The sequence below is a fragment of the Ascaphus truei genome, chromosome 5 (genome assembly GCF_040206685.1).
Source record: "Ascaphus truei isolate aAscTru1 chromosome 5, aAscTru1.hap1, whole genome shotgun sequence".
Taxonomy (NCBI): domain Eukaryota; kingdom Metazoa; phylum Chordata; class Amphibia; order Anura; family Ascaphidae; genus Ascaphus; species Ascaphus truei.
In genome coordinates this window covers 198,931,838-198,949,638 of record NC_134487.1, presented here as the reverse complement: position 1 = coordinate 198,949,638, position 17,801 = coordinate 198,931,838, and the positions used below count along the sequence as shown (strand labels likewise).

Below are 17,801 nucleotides of genomic sequence, written 5' to 3'. Positions count from 1 at the left end.
TTGAACGGACGATATGGAGTGGAAGGCTGGAGCGCTGCGGGGAGCAGAGAACTGCAGGCTGCTAGACGGCAGGGACTCTCTCTTCCTACATGCTGACACCTAGACTTCACCTGGTATTTGCAATATAGTTATTGGTCCTCTTCATCTTGTTTTGATCACTCTATTAGCAGTATCACATATATTGGAGACTTTCTGCAGTAACTGTCACACTTTAAAATAAATTAGCAGTTTTTATTTAAAAAAAAAAAAAGAACATTAAAATCAAGGGGACTACACTATTGTGGTATTTTGTGTGCTCTTCTGCCTCTCGTCTCAAGAGTATTTTTAAAGTTTGATTACTCGTCTTTCTATTTTGTTTGAGATATTCCCAACAATTGGCCATGAGTGTTTGCCTTTACAGTTATATATTTGGGCTGCGTTAATTTATGAAATGCATAGTATTATCTATTTAAAAAAAAAAAAAATTGTGTATATATATATATATATATATACACACATATATATATACACACACACACACACACATTACTGATTGCAGTATCAGGTATAAATGCACCTAAATATTAAATAGGTATTCATTTTACCTATTTAAATTCAATGAGGATGACTGTAGGTAGAGCTAATCTACATATATTTAACTAAATAACACTGGTTATACATTATATTTGATGCAGACCATGAATCATGGACTAAAAACACAATCAATCACCTGATCTATACCTAGAAATGTGATTTGTGACTTAAAATAATACAATTGGATGTTTTAATATCAATTGAAAACCCACCACTGTAATAGTTTTCAGGCTGTGGACCTTAATGTATTTCCTAGAGGCCCAAAAAAGATAACTGCAATGTGCAGACCTGGTTAGTGCTTGTTGCGTAAGGAGAGGCAGACACACTTTAATCATACAGATGTGATGCACTGCAGTGAATGCTACTGAATGAGCACCTGAGTAGATATAATTATGATGGACCAGCCATCAATATGGTATATCCAAGAGTTATAGTGATATGTATCCCAATAGGGCTCAACAGGCAAGGGTATCTGCAATATACATACCCATTGGGTACCTGTCGCAGAGGAAAGGTTGAGCACACATACCAATCCCCCCGGTGCAACACATTGTAGTGTTTGAATTCCACCAAGCACCTGAAAAATATCAGCTGCGACTCGTCACAAGAGGGGTGCTTCTAAAACCAATCAATCCGTGTGATTCGGCCAATATCTTGGAAGTTGCAGTCCATCATACTAAAAAGTTTAAAGTGAACTCTCCCTAACAACTCAATATTGCCCTACAATGGTGGGATGGATAAGGGTGGGATAGATGAGAACAGAGTAGCCCTATAATGAATATTAGGTAAGATCTAGAAATATATACTCTAATCTGCGTATAGCCTTGTATTATAGCGAATTCTACATAAAGGTAACGGCTGTGTAATAGAGGCTTGAGGACCTCCATTCAGTAGCTCAGAGAAGCGTCACTGACCCCTGGGTTTGTATATTGCAGATACTATTATCTGTTGAGCCTCATCAGGATACATATCAATATAGCTATAATCTTAGATATAATTACGATGAATCGGCAATCAGCATGATAGATATACTCAGGTGCTCATGCAGTAGCAACCACTGCTGAGTATCGGAGCTGTATGATTCAAGTGTCCGTCTCTCCTTAGGTAAAAAAGAACTTACCAGGTGTGCACATTGCAGTCATCCTCTTTTTTGAGCCAATATAGGGCATACATCAAGGTTCACAGCCTAACAACCATTACAGTTGTGGGCACTACAGCAAGGGGTCACCTCAGACCTGTGAAATATAGCTGCAATAAAATTACAATAATTTAGCGACTACACCTATCTAGTAGCCATAACTACAACACACCCTCTTTTTACCTTTATAGGGTGTTTACCTATTCTTTTTTGTGCCTGACTAAATATTCATTGTCAATGATAGGCAGGAGCTCCTCCTCACTGAATTAATATAACAATTAAAACCTTAATCTCAGCTCAGATTCTCTGGTCGGTACTATAGGTTCTATTCGATCTTTGAAATATCAAGTTCATGATATCCAGTCTATATAAAGAATCTGATCAGATATGCGTTTGGTTTTTATTCTCCGTCTTAATTAAAGTTGATGTTGCACCCAATCAATTGTCTTTTTTGCCCATTAATTTTATGAGTAATATTAATAAAAATTGATCCTTTACACATGGTAATTTACAAAACTTTTGCCTAATCACACAGGGGCTCATTTAACTAGCTACTCACATCCATCCAGTAATACATTAGATACGTCTGCCTCCAAACATATGTTGCATCTAATAACTTCACACTGACTCTCTAGCAATAAACTAAAATTGTAATTTAACTAGCTGAGTGCACATAATTGGGGGCTCTTCACACCAGAGAATCTTTAGGTTAGGACCGTTTGGTTGTTTGCCTTCCCCTAATTCATGTACTTTACCGCAGTTGAGCAGGTATCTCCTTTCTGTCTCAATTGAGTACTCAATATACTGTAGGCTTATTTTTCTTTTGATCTATTTTACAGTTACATAGTAGATGAGGTTGAAAAAAGACGTCGTCCATTAAGTTCAACCTATGCTAAATTTAGACAACAGATACTTTATCCTATATCTATACTTATTGATCCAGAGGAAGGCAAACAAAAAATCACAGTCATATCATCCAATGATATCTCATAAGGGGAAAAATAAATTCCTTCCTGACTCCACAAATTGGCAATCGGATGAATCCCTGGATCAACATTCTTCCCATGTATATTTATTTGGTATATCCCTGCATACCTTTCCTTTATAAAAAGATGTCCAACCTGTTTTTGAACAAATCCATTGTATCTGCCATCAGTCTCCATGGGTAATGCATTCCACATTTTAACTGCCCTTACTGTAAAGAACCCTTTCCTTTGTTGCTGGTGAAATCTCCTTTCCTCCAACCTAAAGGGACAGCCCCCCCCCCCCCTTAGACGCCTCTTTTCTAATGTAAATAAATCTAATATAGCCAACCTCTCCTCATAAAATAGATTGTCCATCCCCATTATTAATTTGGTGGCTCTTCTCTGCACTCTCTAGTTCCAGAATCTCTTTTCTAAGGAGTGGTGCCCAAAATTGTACTCCATATTCAAGGTGTGGTCTTACTAATGCTTTGTAAAGGGGCATCATAGTTTACTTCCCTTCCATCCATTGCCCGTTTGAAGCAAGATAAGATCTTGTTTGCCTTTGCAGCTACTGCATGACTTTGGGCACTATTGCTAAGCATGCTGTCTACAAGCACTCCTAAATCCTTCTCCATCAAAGATTCCCCCAATTCATCCCCATTTAATTTGTATGTCGCCTTTTTATTCTTGCATCTCAAATGCATAACCTTTCATGTATCTGTATTAAACCTCATCTGCCATTTACCTGCCCACGTTTCAAGACACTCCAAATCCTTCTGGCGAGAAATTACATCTTGCTCTGATTCTACTACCTTACACAATGTAGTATCATCGGTTTAGATGGAGACTTTGCTCTCAATGCCAACCTCAAGGTCATTAATAAACAAGTTAAAAAGCAGGTGTCCCAGTACCGATCCGAGGTACTCCACTCACGAATTTAGCCCAACCTGAAATAATTCCATTTATGACAACCCTCTTGTCTATCCTTCTACCAGTTTTCACTCCAGGTGCATACATTACCAAGTCCAATTTGATTTATTTTGTATACCAACCTCGTGTGGAACGGTATCTAAAACCTTTGCAAAAATCTAACTAGACCACATCAACTGCATTACCCTGGTCTAAATTCCTACTTACCTCCTCAAAGAAACAAATAGGGTTAGTTTGGCAAGATCTATCCTTCATAAATCCATGCTGACTATTACTAATAATTTTGTTTTCCATTAGGTATTCCTGAATATTATCCCGTATTAAACCTTCAAGTAGTTTCCCTACTATTGAAGTCAGGCTTACAGGTCTGTAATTTCCCGGTTGGGATCTATCTCCCTTTTTAAATATAGGCACCACATCTGCTTTACGCCAATCTTGTGGTACTGAGCCTGTGAAAATGGAGTCCTTGAATATTAAATATAATGGTTTGGCTATAACTGAGCTTAACTCGTTGAGAACTCTTGGATGTATTCCACCGGGGCCAGGTGCCTTATTTACTTTAATTTTTTGTAGCCTCTTATGAACTTCTTCCTCAGTTAACCAATTGTTCATTAATATTTTGAGTGTATATAGTTTGGGCCCAGTTTGTAATAAAATGTTTGCCTTACCTTTGCACTATAGCAGATCATTACATTATAGAAAACACAGTATCCCCTCCAGCAACTGGTACCTTAAAGTTATAAAGATAAGGATGGGGTTATTGTAATGTATAATTAAACTGTTTTGAATTTGGCTACTTCTACCAACTTCTAGTCCACTGATATTCATGCTTCTTCACATTTCTTGTATATAAACTGGTACTTTCAGCATACTTGGTTCTGAGCACATGTAGTTGAGAATATCGATAATACAATGATTTGTAAAGCCTCCATCACCCTCTAGGAAGAGGGTCTGGTTTTTAAGCTCCTTGTGTATCTGGAACTGCAGGTTATCCAGATCGGAGCAGGAGGGAAGGCCTGGTGTCTACAACTCAGGTAAGACAGGCAGCCAAGGAGCTGGGACTGCACAGTTGGTTTACAACTACAATTAAAGACACATTTAGAGTAAAGACAATAATTTTATTTGGTAATTGATGTTATGAAAGAATTGCAAGATTTCCACTGAAGTGCCTTCGTCAGGCTTGTATTGCAATAAAAGCTGAAACATCTTGTACACAAAGAAAAACAATATAGAATAATCATATGTGCATCTTGAGCTGTGTAATACAAATGCAAAAACAATTACCGTAATTTTCAAAGGGGTATCAAATATTAATAATGTGTTAACTGTCATCCCCATAGCTTAAGGGAAAAATAATATATATATATATATATTAAATAAATCTTATGTCCCCTCTTCCTAGCAAAGGTGAAATTGGTATAAGGGGGAAAACAGGCAGCCATGCCCTTGTTCTGTGTAATCCATAGCCTTAAGAGGGGAACAATAAAAGACCCGAAGAATGAGGCCCGGTGCCTTCGTGCGTGCAGAGGCTGTGGGAAAGCGGGTGCTTTCCTGGCCATGGTCGACAGGCCGTGGGGGGGCGTTACGGAGCTGGTTCACCGTTATTGGGCGAATCGCTCACGTGACCCACCAAGAAATCAGTTTCTACCGATTTCTTGCGCAACGCACGCCACCTCCTGCCCGGTCTTTGGGCGCGATCACTGCCTTAAGGCAATCTGATCGCGGGCCGCGTGCAGCCGCCTCAGCGCGGCCTCCCACACCATGGACTCAGCCTTAGGGAGTGACATGGAGACACAATTTGTGCATGCTAAGAACCTTGAGGCATCTCACAACACAAGTTTTACATTTTAGTATGTTTCGTCAATGACAGCTTCCCATCTTTAAAACAAATTTGTCTATATGCAAACATTGTCTCCAGGCCAAATTAACATTTTTGTACAGTAACCTTTTTGTAGTGATATTCCTAAATGGTGCAAAGGTGTATGGCACATCACATATACTTCATTGCCTTCATTTAAATGTCTATTTACCTACTCAAAGATGCAAATACCTTTGGTTTGACCGATCATTTATGAAAGCATGCAGATTATTATAATTAGTCGTATTTTCTAAAAATGCTAATTCTGAATATTATCACTTTTAACGCTTTGGGTGCCAAGACACAGCTACTACATCATGGGGTCTGCGAGTAAGAGTCTCATGACGTAGAGGCTGTCAAGCCTGCAGTGCTTATTCTAGGGAAAGATCGCAACATGCACTCCTATTTCTTGCAGGACGTGATCTGCATTGTAAGGAAATGGAATAAGATCCTTCCTTTTCCAGGTTAAAGGGATGCAGTGCGATTGCTTTGCTGGAGATGCCACAGCAATTTGGTGCTGCGGCCAGTACCTATCCAGGAGCTAATAAGCATTCAGGTAGCTGGTGCACTTTTGATATTACGCTTATAGGTATGTAGTTACTGGGTTGTGTGCCCTTTTTCTTTTTAATTTTTTTTTTAAGAGGCACCGTATTGTTTTCTTTTACATCTTCAAAAGTTTTCTACAGAAAGAGAATCATTCGATTAAATATAATAGTTCATCTTAAGAACCCTTAAGTGGATACCATCAGGAACAGGTTCTTTATTTGCTTTAATACTTATACTAGTAGCTAACCATTAGTACATAGTTAAGCTCCACCACACCCCAATACAGCGTTAAGTGCCATTTAAGTTCAATAGAATGAAGCACTGCATCAATGTCTGATAATTGTCATTGTTGCTTATGGAATCCCTGCAATAGTCGAACAATTTTACACAACTCACTTCATCTCCTGTTGGCATCGTCCAATAAAGAAAGATGGATTAGACCTGGAAACATCTGATCCGATACTTTTCCAAAGTTACTCAATAGCCTTTGCTCTATACATGTGTCAATTAATAAAGTTCCTGGTACGTCACCGACAAAAAACAAAAGAGAAGGTAGCACTAGGTCTAACCAACAATGACAATTAGTACACAGCTTATTGATGTGCAGAAAAAAAAAAAGACGGTGGCTGGATCAAAAGTAAAATGTGGTAAAAAGGTACTTTTTATTGTTGGACATCAGACACTCACAAAGCCTTGTGAGAGGAACCTGATGCATTTCGGGCTGGCCTGACCTTAGACAAGGCTTTCAGTGTCTGCTGTCCATTCAACAATAAAACGTACCTTTTTACCAGATTTACTTTGATCCAGCCACCGTCATTTTTTTCGTTTCCATTCCAACAAGCTGTGCACTGTTTCCCCTTCCTGTGATTTCTTTCTTCTGGTTCAAGAGTGAAATGGTGTTATGAATATAGAATTTGATGCTTTTATAAATCTTATGGCTGCATTCACTAAAATGTATTACTGCCTATAACATTGATGCTTATGCAATTAGCAAGAAACCAACTGCACAAATCTGTTTTGGACACTCATTGTTTTGTGCTATGTATCTGCAATGTAAGAACCACCATGGCTCTGCAAAGTGTGTGTGGTGGGGGGGGGAAGGGGGAAGGAGAATGTATATATGTTTTAAGGGTAAACACACGCAACATTGACCATGCTTTTCTTCCTGCACCACTCAACATTTATGGTATTTTGTTCTTAACTCAGTGCCTAGGTCAATACTTCAATCCTGGTCAACCTATTAGCTGGCCAGGCCTCATATGGTAATTTACTAGCCCTTATGGCATAACATCGGAACTCCAATCCTGCTTCCCCCAAAAAGGTAGGGAGAGTGACTGGACAGAAGCTGTCCAGATATCCTCTTCAAAGCGACCAATCACACCTTGCTCCTACTGCTGGAAATAAAAGTAGGTTATACTCACTTCAATATTTATTAATACTTCCAATTTAAGTGGTTGAGAATTATCTTATTCAGGCCATAGCCATAATCCAACACTACTGCAAATATATACACCAAGAAAGATTTTAGCCCAGGGAAATCAAACCGCCACATATCCAAGACATCCAACTATTGCCAAACCAGATGTTCCTGCAGGTCCATTCTATCTTTTCTACATTTGCAATGACCCAAGGTATTGTATTGAATGAAAATTTGGGAGAAATTGATTTATTCAGAGACCACATTTCTATTTCCACTTGTGCTATAGGGATTATATATATATATATATATAATCCCTATAGCACAAGTTTTTATTATAGCACATTTTTTTAATATATATATATAAAATAAAAAAAATAAACAAAACCATTGAAAAAAAGGAGACAATTGCCTCTTGAAGATTTTTGATTGACTTTCAAACTATAGCAGATAAACAATTTTAGTCGGCTTTTCATTGAATTTCTTGTAATGTCTTAATCTATGAAGACCATTGTGGCTGCGTATTGCATAGTGCTGTACATATAAAAACAAATTGCAGGCACAAGTCCATCCCCAGTAGTTTACAATCTTTTGGTGCCTTGAGGCACTGGGAGAGAAAGTGACTTGCTCAAGTCTGGCACCAGGCTCGCCTGCTCCAAACTCAATATCTTTACTCAGAGCCACTCCCACACACGCACTATATAGGCATGTTGAAACATGGACTATACATCAATGACTGTTTAAAACTCCACACCCTGTCCTTAAAATTGTTTTAATTCAATTCATTATAGGGAGCCTATAAGACAAAAACATGGAACCACCACTTACTCTGTAGTCTGCACGGCTAATCAAGTTTTCTAATATTGAGTAGTGGGGAGAGGTGGGGGTAGGGGAAGGAATTGATTATGCATGTATCAGGACAGGGAAAATTATGCACTTGAGGCAGGTGATATTGTCCACAACTTCAAGTGATAAGTGCACCACAGACCATATTACTCCACAGACCAGGGATGTGAGATTTTTCAGGGGTGGGTGGGGGGCCCAGCACTTAGACGCTAGAGACAATTTAAGATGGCGCAAGGATAAGTTTGCACACCCCTGCCATAGACCACAATTTGATACAACCCAAGTTCCTTTACAGGGAGGGGAGTAAAATAAAAACAAAAATGGTCTACATTGTAGCAGTACCCAAGTAATCAGCAGCCACCAAGAGGAGGTAAGGTAAAGAAAGCTTGAGAATAAATGAGGGCAACACACCTAACTTTAATTTTACAAGAGGTTCCTAGTTGATCCAGCTGGATACAGGGAACCAGAAGAGCACAGCAGCAAAAATAGGGACCAAACGATTAAATGCCGTTAAAACACGGTAATTTTAATCCATGACAAAGCGCTGCACAAGCGCGAAACGCGTTAGAGGATCACTTGGCCCACCTGTATGTTCCTGTGTATTTCCCTTATGGATTAAAATTACTGTGTTTTAACGGCACTTAATCGTTTGGTCCCCAGTTTTGCTGCTGTGCTCTTCTGGTTCCATGTAACCAGCTGGATCAACTAGGAAACTCATGTCTTAGTCTAAGGCCCCGTTGCACGCGTCTGCATGGCTGTCTTGCTTGCCGGCGGCGCGTGCAACTCACTGCACCGCGATCTGCAAGAAACTTTTCGGCGTGGAGGGGGGCGCGCCAAAACGGGTGGGGGGGGGGCACGGCCATGATGTGAGGGCGCGGGACCGCCCGTCAGCCCTTCAACCACACACGCGCAGCTCTCCTCCCCATTGGCTGACTCGCGTACCACGTCAGCGCTGAAAAGCACAATCCGGTTGTAGCTCCAGCAGGCTGACGCGTCACAGTACGTAGTCAGCCCTGCCGGACGGAGGCAAGGTCCATTCGATTAAGGGTCTGGTGGCCTGCGGCCGCGGGTTCTCAGCCGTACACTGTTGCAGAAGATGCACGCGACCTGGAGCCTATACTGATGGTCACATTCAGTGAGTATCTTTCTACCATTATTATTGTCTTATCAATTGCTCTCGGACTGTATTATTGGGCTCATATTGCCAACGGGACTGAGAACTGATTATCAATGTGTGCTGTGTATACCTAGAGATTCATTATTGGATTGATATCATCATTACCTTTAATTTTAGGAAGGGAGATTATTTATATATATATATATATATATATATATATATATATATATATATATATATATATATATATATATATATATATATATATATATATATATATATATATATATATATATATATATATATATATATATATATATATATATATATATATATATATATATATATATATATATATATATATATATATATATATATATATATATATATATATATATATATATATATATATATATATATATATATATATATATATATATAAAAAGCAAACTTTTCCAGTATGGGAATGTATGACAATATACAAAGACCTTCCACAGATTGCGTGTAGAATGACAATCCACAAGAGTAATGACTTCGCACCATTTATCAGAAAAAGCACTAGATTGGAACGGGATTTTCCACTACCTGGTTGGGGGGGGGAAGAAACATTTAAAGCACCTCATTCAAAATACTTTTTTTGTTCAAACAGTAACACTGCATTTTCCCCTTCATGCCCTATGATTTTTTTGTCTTAAGCATTCTTGGGGTTGCTATAGCAACCATTTAAGCCACCACTTCATGTGAAAGAGATAACATAACGTGATTTACAGCAATGCTATTATCCAAGCTGCCAATTGAAGGATCTTCTGCATTTATTAAAAATGCCAAAAAGGAAAACCAGTTAAGTTCTCCCATGTTCGTCACTGTTCCATTAAGAGAATTGTTCACACTAGGTAGAGGGGAATTTCGTAGTCAGTTAATACTGTACATTACATAAAAAATAATAATTTGTATGGTAACAGCATATGGTTCTACTATACTAGTCGTTTGAATGGTACCAATGTAGTGTATACCGTTGAGAAAAACGGCAATTGTCTTAGTACAAAACACTCAAAGCAACAACAGTAGCTTCATTAAAACAGCAATGTACCAAATAATTGAAGACAGCACTAGTTCCTTAAGTTTGTACAAATGTCAGACCTGTTACAAACAGGTAAAATAACTGCTGTATATTCACTGTATAGCATGTCCTATATTTTACAAGACCAGTAGTATGAAGCGAGCAAAACACCTTTAATGTTGTAATAGCTTATTCAGGGGAGGACAAAAATGTAAACTTAATGAGTCGCCCTAATTTTAGGAGCTTGTTAAGGGAGACAAGGGGGCTGTGGCTGCAACAACATCCGTCAGCAGCTGTGAGAATCAGTAACGTATGCCAATGTATTTTTAGTCTATTTTTATAATTTATAACATGCCTATTGCAAAATAATCCCTGTCAATTGGTGTCTTAGGCAAAATCTGTGTATGTTTAATATAAAAAAAGCTTTCATTATGGTTTGTAGAGTATCTATAGTGACTAGATTCTGACCAATACCTGCTGTGCTTCCACACCTATATAAGACATGTGTGCAAATTTACAACAATTGCTTTAGTGTAACAATATATTTAATGTGAATTCTAACAAAGGCAGATCAGACATTGCTGTAGGCTTCAGACTTGTAGTTAATCTGTAAATACTATTGGCGGTACAAAACTACAACTCCCAGAAGCCCCTGTAAGAGAAGGGACATCACATAAGCCATAGAATGAAAACACAGGCACCTGGGATTTTTCCACCCCTGTTTTATGTGCAATTAATGCTCAATAATACCACACCAAAAGACTACTCAAAGTTTGTTTTTATTTCAAAAGCTAGGATAGCTTCAATATCCATGTTATGGTGAATCAGAACACATGTAAAATACCTTACAATACATTAGATTCCAAAAAGGTACCAAAAAGTACAGTAAAATTAACACTTCCAGTACTGGAAATGTATGACACAAAACAATACAAAATAAAAAGGTGGAAAAGTGACACTGGTTCCCTAAGATGCGTCTCATTCTGTACAACTGGAGTAATGATGTAGAGTCCATACTTAACTCCAAGAAGAGGCAGTCCCTAGATGCAGAGCTGCAGCTTTAAGCAGACCCCAAAATCAGTTCAGTTTTAACCTATTGATAAAATCATTAATTAATATCTTCCTTGCAAAACTAGCATTTACACACCACACTAACAAAATTGAATATCTGCAATTAACACTAAAGGTCCATTGGGGGTATTGTACAATGAGAAGCTTAAACAGGCCATAGAATTTGTAGAAATTTAAATTTGGTACATTTCAATATCCAGAGTTTACAAAATCCGCGCAGTTTTCTGAAATACTGAGCATGCCACAGCATACCTGAATTAAGAAATGTTCAATATGGCTTGTAGTTATTCTGATGACTGCCACGCCTGGGAGCTTTTCCATAGTTTGCACTGCCCTGACCTGCAAACAAAGGGCACCTCATTAAGCAGTCTTCAATTAACACATGCCAAAACACTAAAAGTTTATTTACTTACTGTAATCATATCCTGGTCCATATCCATAATATGGATATCCAGAATAGTCATAGTTTCCGTAGCCACCACTATATCCTTGCTGTCCATAGCCACCACTATATCCTTGATTACCACCATAGCCCTGGTTCCAATAGTTGTTGTAGCCTTGATTCCAATTTTGGCCTTGAGCTGTGAAAGTCAAGAGTACAAACGTTTGTATTAAAAGGCAATGTAAGTCAATAAGGAAAGTCACCCAGATTTCTAAACTAGTCCGTAAAACAATGCTCATGTTACCATTTAAAAGTTAATTATCTGCATTTGCCAAAATAAGGGGCAAAGCATGCGATTCTACTTTAAAAAAAAAAAGTTATATATATGGCAACACAACCCGTTTAATGTAAATTGGAGTAACCAAGTTTGAACCCATTGCAAGTTTCAATTCATACCTTTTCCACCACCTCTGCCTCTTCCTCCACCAAATCCACCACCTCGTCCACCACCGTACTGCTGCTGGTAAACTTCTTTAGGTTGTGCTATCTTTATTTCACACTGCAAGAAGTATTAAGTTTTTATGAAGCATTGTGCAAGCTTAAATCAAGTCATGTTCACACTTTAGACCTAATGGATATACTGTAGTCAACACACGATAGCTCTGCTGGTTCATGAATACGGATCTAGCTGGCGTTTAATTAGAATATGTACCTTCCTGCAGGTAAGACATAAACCAAGTCTATTAAAGTATACATATGCCAAGAGGGCCTTAAGTTTGTCCACATTTTGAAGACTATTTCAACAAATTAGAGCACATTTGAAGAGGTGTGGATTTGAGGATAATATCAATGCACTGGGAGAAGGTACTCTACTAGTTGTTTGCACAGGTAAGTTCCAATTTGTCTTCACACCAGTAATTAAGACAAGTCAATTGTAATCCAGTTGAAGCCCATAACAAATAGGCTTCCAAATGACACTTTACACGTCATACAAACAAACAAATCTAAATGACTACTGAATTATGGAAGTAACGAAGTGTGTAAAGATGACTGTCCAAGCAGAGACCAGTTGCTTACCTTGCTACCACTAACGTTGTGGAACTTCTTTTCCAAGATCTTTTTTACAGGATCCTCTTCTTTAAATGTAATGAAAACAAAACCTCTTCTCTTGTTAGTTTTTGGATCCATTGGAAGTTCAATTGCTTCAATCTGAAAAGATGAGCAAAACAAAAAAAGGTATACTGAATTCAGCAAGAATTTTAAATCAAGGTCCACTACAGTAACCACATTAAAAACAAGTTTGCACTGCATGAAACGGGGGAATTTAAGCAGAACCAAGAGTCCAAAATTATCCAATTTACAACCTCTGGTGATCCTGTGCTCCAAACAGTTTTCAACCGGGGAGGGGGGGGTGGATGGGGCAGAATATTAGCTTAATGGCGCAAAATAAACCTACTGCTACCAAACACTAGAAACAGCGGTCTGAGCTGATTCTTTTCTGCATTCTACTTTCAGTAATCTCTTTAGAGCAGATTCTATTCTTAACATCTGGTGCTTTTAGTGTTTGAAACACCAAGTGCCCATTGCAATCTTAAAGGAGCACCCAGGTTGATTTTTTGTTTTTTTAAAATACAGGATTGAACCATGGGTCTCCAGGAGCCGAACTCCATTAATCTCACCCCCTGCTTTAAGATACTGGCAGCCCCTTTGGGGGGTGGGGGGGGGGGTTAAGCATCTGAATTTGAAAGAGCCCAGTCATAAGAGCCAGAGTGGAAATTAATGGGGCCGAGCTCCGGAGACCCCGCTTCAAAATACTGTATAAAACTGTTGGCATGCGTTTCAAAAAAAAAAAAAAAGTTACCATAACACAGAAGCTAGAGGGGACGAAAAAAAATAAAATAAACCACCACACACTTTAATTCGACCTGCTCAGTGGGCAAGATACCAATATTGTAAGAGTTTAAGCATCAATCCCCAGAAGCCCATGTGTTTAAGACATACCTATGAATCTGAAGGGGTTAACAGAACTACACAGGTTTCTACAGGAAAAATGACTAATATCTGCCAGTTTCTACATTCTGCTCCACAATTATTCACTAGAACCCTTGGAGTTTGAATTTAAAGTTACAAACCAATCTGACTAATGAATGAAGCATACATACCTCTCCAAAGTTTCCAAAGTATTCCCTTATTTTGTCCTCTCCTGCTTCTGGGTTGAGTCCTCCAACAAAGATTTTCTTTATCGGGTCCTTTTTCATTGCCATTGCCTTCTTGGGGTCAATTAACCTCCCATCTAATCTGTGTTCCTTCTGCTCCAGAACCTGAAAAAGTAATCTGTATTGTAAGATCCATTTCCCTCCCCCCAAACCTCAACCAAACTCCTTTCTGATTTACACACCTTGTCAACACTTGGAGCATCTTTAAATAGAATAAATCCAAACCCTCTAGATCGCCCAGTATTTGGATCCATCTTGATTGTGCAGTCTGACACTTCACCAAACTTGGAAAAGTAGTCTTTTAAGTCCTTTTTGCTTGTATCCCAACTCAGGCCACCAACAAACATTTTCCTAAAAATCGTAATTGTGACAATTTGAATCTCACATTACACATTTTCAAATGCAACACTTAAATAGCTATAGCAGCATCCCCTACACAAGGGGAGCGCGGACTTTCCCCACTGCGCCCCCTCCTTAAATAGTCTTTGGTGACAACTACTGCGGTGTCACGTTGCAATGGGAGTCACCCCTCTGCATCATTTCACACCGCGTTGCTGAAGACAAGGTAGGGACGTTGCAGAGGTCTCAAACGATCCCCCGGCATTAATTTAAATGCTTTGGGGGAAGAGCATGGGGCCTCTGCAACCGCTGAAAAATCTTGCGTCCCCAGCCTTATGCCCCCTCCCCCCAGAATCAAAAATCTAGAGGGGTCTGCCAGAACTGTTCTATTATCAGCTCTAACCCCCCCTGGTTCACACGATGCCTACTGGTGGTCACTAGGTTTAAATCTTACTATAGAGGGAACAAAATGGACACCAAATCGCAGGCCAATAGGAAGCTACAATGTAGTCAGTCGTTCCTGTTGCCTATTGGACAGACATTTAAAATCCAACAATTAGGAATACGGAATGTTAGAAGTCAGTAGTTTTGGGGTACTCCCCAGGATACTTAATAGACATGGTTCAGCCCCACATTACAATCCTATTTTATAAATAAAAATAAGTGGGTGGCAGATTACTTTAAGACTAAGAAAACATGGTAGTGTCATCTTCAAACTGCAGGTTATTTGAGATGCACTGCATGGAAAAGTTAGTTACAGTCCTAATATAGAATCTCAATTGGGAGGTTTTAACATTTAACTAAACAGACAAACTCATTACAGGAGACATGTTCATGAGTAGTGTGCCAGTTTTTTTTTATTACCAAGTCTTGTTAGATTTTAAATAATTGGTAGTCACCTTTTCTGCATTTTTATTTAGAATTATATTTTTTACATATACAGACCCGTATAAATTTGTATAACCATCTGTTTACAATGGAGTTGCAAGTGCTTTGTTGTGAATGGGATGCCAGGCTACATTTGATGCAGACTTTAACAATTTGTAACAACCTTGTATTAAATTCAAATGCAAATAACTTGTAATGAGGTGTACATAATGTTATATTAATTAACTTTAAAGATAAAAAAGCAGTACAATAAAATCTTGTATCATTCACCAATTTATATGGAAGTCTAGATAACGTCCTACATGTTTGCCATAGATACTATAGTATTAAGTTCCTAATAAACCACATTCTTGTTGTAAGCATCAATACAAGACACACACACACACACATCAATTCAATATCGGTAGAGTGCATGCAAGTGTACATCAACGATAATAATTTCAAGGAATTAGTCCTGTACAATAGAATTGTGATTACCTGGAAGTGACCAAAAAATAAAATACACAGCAGTCTACTACATATAAAAAAGGGCTTTAAGTTAACGGTAGCATCGCATTACATTCACATAGAGACGTTAGTTCAGTTCGTTAAAACGCGTAAAAAAAGGTTTAAAATTATACACAAGTGCGATATTATTTAAAACACTTAATCCATTACATGTGTACTTAAAAATTAAAGCCTACTTCAGCCCTCCGCCCCCATGCACCACATGGCGCCAACAAAAGACAGTCAGAACAAAGAAGAGTTTTGCTCATTGTCACCAAGCATCCCCTGCCCCCGAGACCCACTGCCCGCAGCACACAAAATATAACAAAATATGAGAAAATACGTAAAGATAACTTACATTCCTTTATTTAAAGGGTTAGAAATATCAGGTACGCACCCTGCGTCCTCCTCGCCTTTGCTCGCATTGATCTGATCACCTTCGGCGCCGTTTTGGTCTTCGGGCGCGTCGATGTCTACCTTGATGCCTTCAGCCTCAGCCGCTTCGTGACCATTTTCGTTTGTCTCCATGTACTGCTGCTCAGTATCAGACATTTTGAGAGTGATTTAACGCCTAAAAAAAGGGAGGAGGAGATCGATACCGTTAATAGGAAACCAGTGCGCCGCGGCCTAGTTAAAGACGCCGCCTTGGGCCTACTCGATGTAAAGCCAAACACGGCCCGCTCGCATAAACCAACAGAAGTGGGGAGACCAACGAACTCGATTACAAGCCTAATGATATAATAAGCCACTGTATTTAAAAAAAGGGGAAAAAAACAAAGTAATCAAAGAATTTCTGCCGGAGCAGAAATGAGCGGGAGGTAATTACACCGCGACTGAATAATTTCAACGTCACAAAATAAAACAAAGTGCTACCTGAAACAATAACCAACCGTTAAGAAAATAATATAATAACCACCTCCTCCCAAAAGCGGCCAGTTACTTCCCCCCCATCAAAAATAAAAAATACACAACCCAGGCCTACTGTGCTTACACAAGAGACTGCGAATGTTTAATTCCTCCAAGATGGACTCTCCCAACAATGCCAACTCGTGGCTGCCTTTATAGAGCCGGATTGCGGCACTCCGGAACATAACGAGCACAGATTGGCTGGCGCGGCACGTCAATCATATTGATCGGGGCTTGCTATTGGAGGCTTTGTTCTAGAGCCAGGGAGGCGGCCGCCGGTTAAACGAAACCTCGCGGCACTTTTATTTCTTTTTTTCTAAACGCCTCCTCCCAACCGCCACCAGGGATGCGCCGGCGATTTAACCTCTTCGTTAACAGAACGGCCTCCAACGCATTGCTAAGCTCTCCACTTCGGGGAGCCTTGTCACCGAACTGGGCCAAGAGCGTTTGGGGACAAAAGAGGACGCTAGTTTGATATTAACGATGATAAAATGAACCACCCCTAATTGATAAGCTTAGACTTGTGATCCTATACTAATTGAGACTTGTGAATATTGCTTGGTTATATTCGCATCTAATGTCTCTTCTTAATCCCTATGCATAGATTTAAATGCCTGTCTATGGCGAGCACAATAAACAGGGAATGGGATCACAAGGTCTTTAAAGGATAACAAATGTTTATAACACATGTAGGAGGACGTATTGCAACATGATTTATTGGTAGTGCCTCATTTTACAAAGTGTGCCAAGTTAATTATTTTGATAAATATTGAGTGCTCTGTAATATTTATGTCCTATTAAGAAAATACATATTTTTTAAAAGCAGTTGAAGTTGCAAACTCTGGTCCTGATCGCTCAAATATATCAATTGCCCTTTCCACTGCTGTTTTTACTTTTTTAATCCAATGCTTCGTTCAGGAGATTTAGATGTTTTAAATATGAAATATGCCATGGAATTTAAAATGGAGCTGTCCCCAGAGCCAGGTGTAGTCTAAGGCCTGGGACATAGTGGTGTGAGCAAGGCTGAGCCGTGCTCACACTCTGCACGGAGCCCCTGCAGCCG

The 17,801-nt window shown here is 39.0% G+C and overlaps 1 protein-coding gene across 3 annotated transcripts in view; it reads right to left on the bottom strand.

Moving 5' to 3' along the window:
* Window positions 1-16,978, bottom strand: part of HNRNPAB (heterogeneous nuclear ribonucleoprotein A/B) — a 91,666-nt gene extending 74,688 nt beyond the window's left edge. The window contains exons 1-9 of one of the 3 annotated variants that reach the window (XM_075601605.1): window positions 16,824-16,978; window positions 16,191-16,403; window positions 14,302-14,470; window positions 14,066-14,224; window positions 12,981-13,112; window positions 12,360-12,462; window positions 11,935-12,102; window positions 11,774-11,860; window positions 11,211-11,543 (exon numbers count right to left, since the gene is read on the bottom strand). In XM_075601605.1, coding sequence (XP_075457720.1) covers window positions 11,790-11,860; window positions 11,935-12,102; window positions 12,360-12,462; window positions 12,981-13,112; window positions 14,066-14,224; window positions 14,302-14,470; window positions 16,191-16,384 — 996 coding nt within the window. In that variant the 5' untranslated portion in view covers window positions 16,385-16,403; window positions 16,824-16,978 and the 3' untranslated portion in view covers window positions 11,211-11,543; window positions 11,774-11,789. Of the gene's footprint in view, window positions 1-11,210; window positions 11,544-11,773; window positions 11,861-11,934; window positions 12,103-12,359; window positions 12,463-12,980; window positions 13,113-14,065; window positions 14,225-14,301; window positions 14,471-16,190; window positions 16,404-16,823 lie in introns of those variants that run through there. The other 2 variants (XM_075601608.1, XM_075601606.1) reach the window with 2 other exon arrangements.
* Window positions 16,979-17,801: the final 823 nt, after the last annotated feature.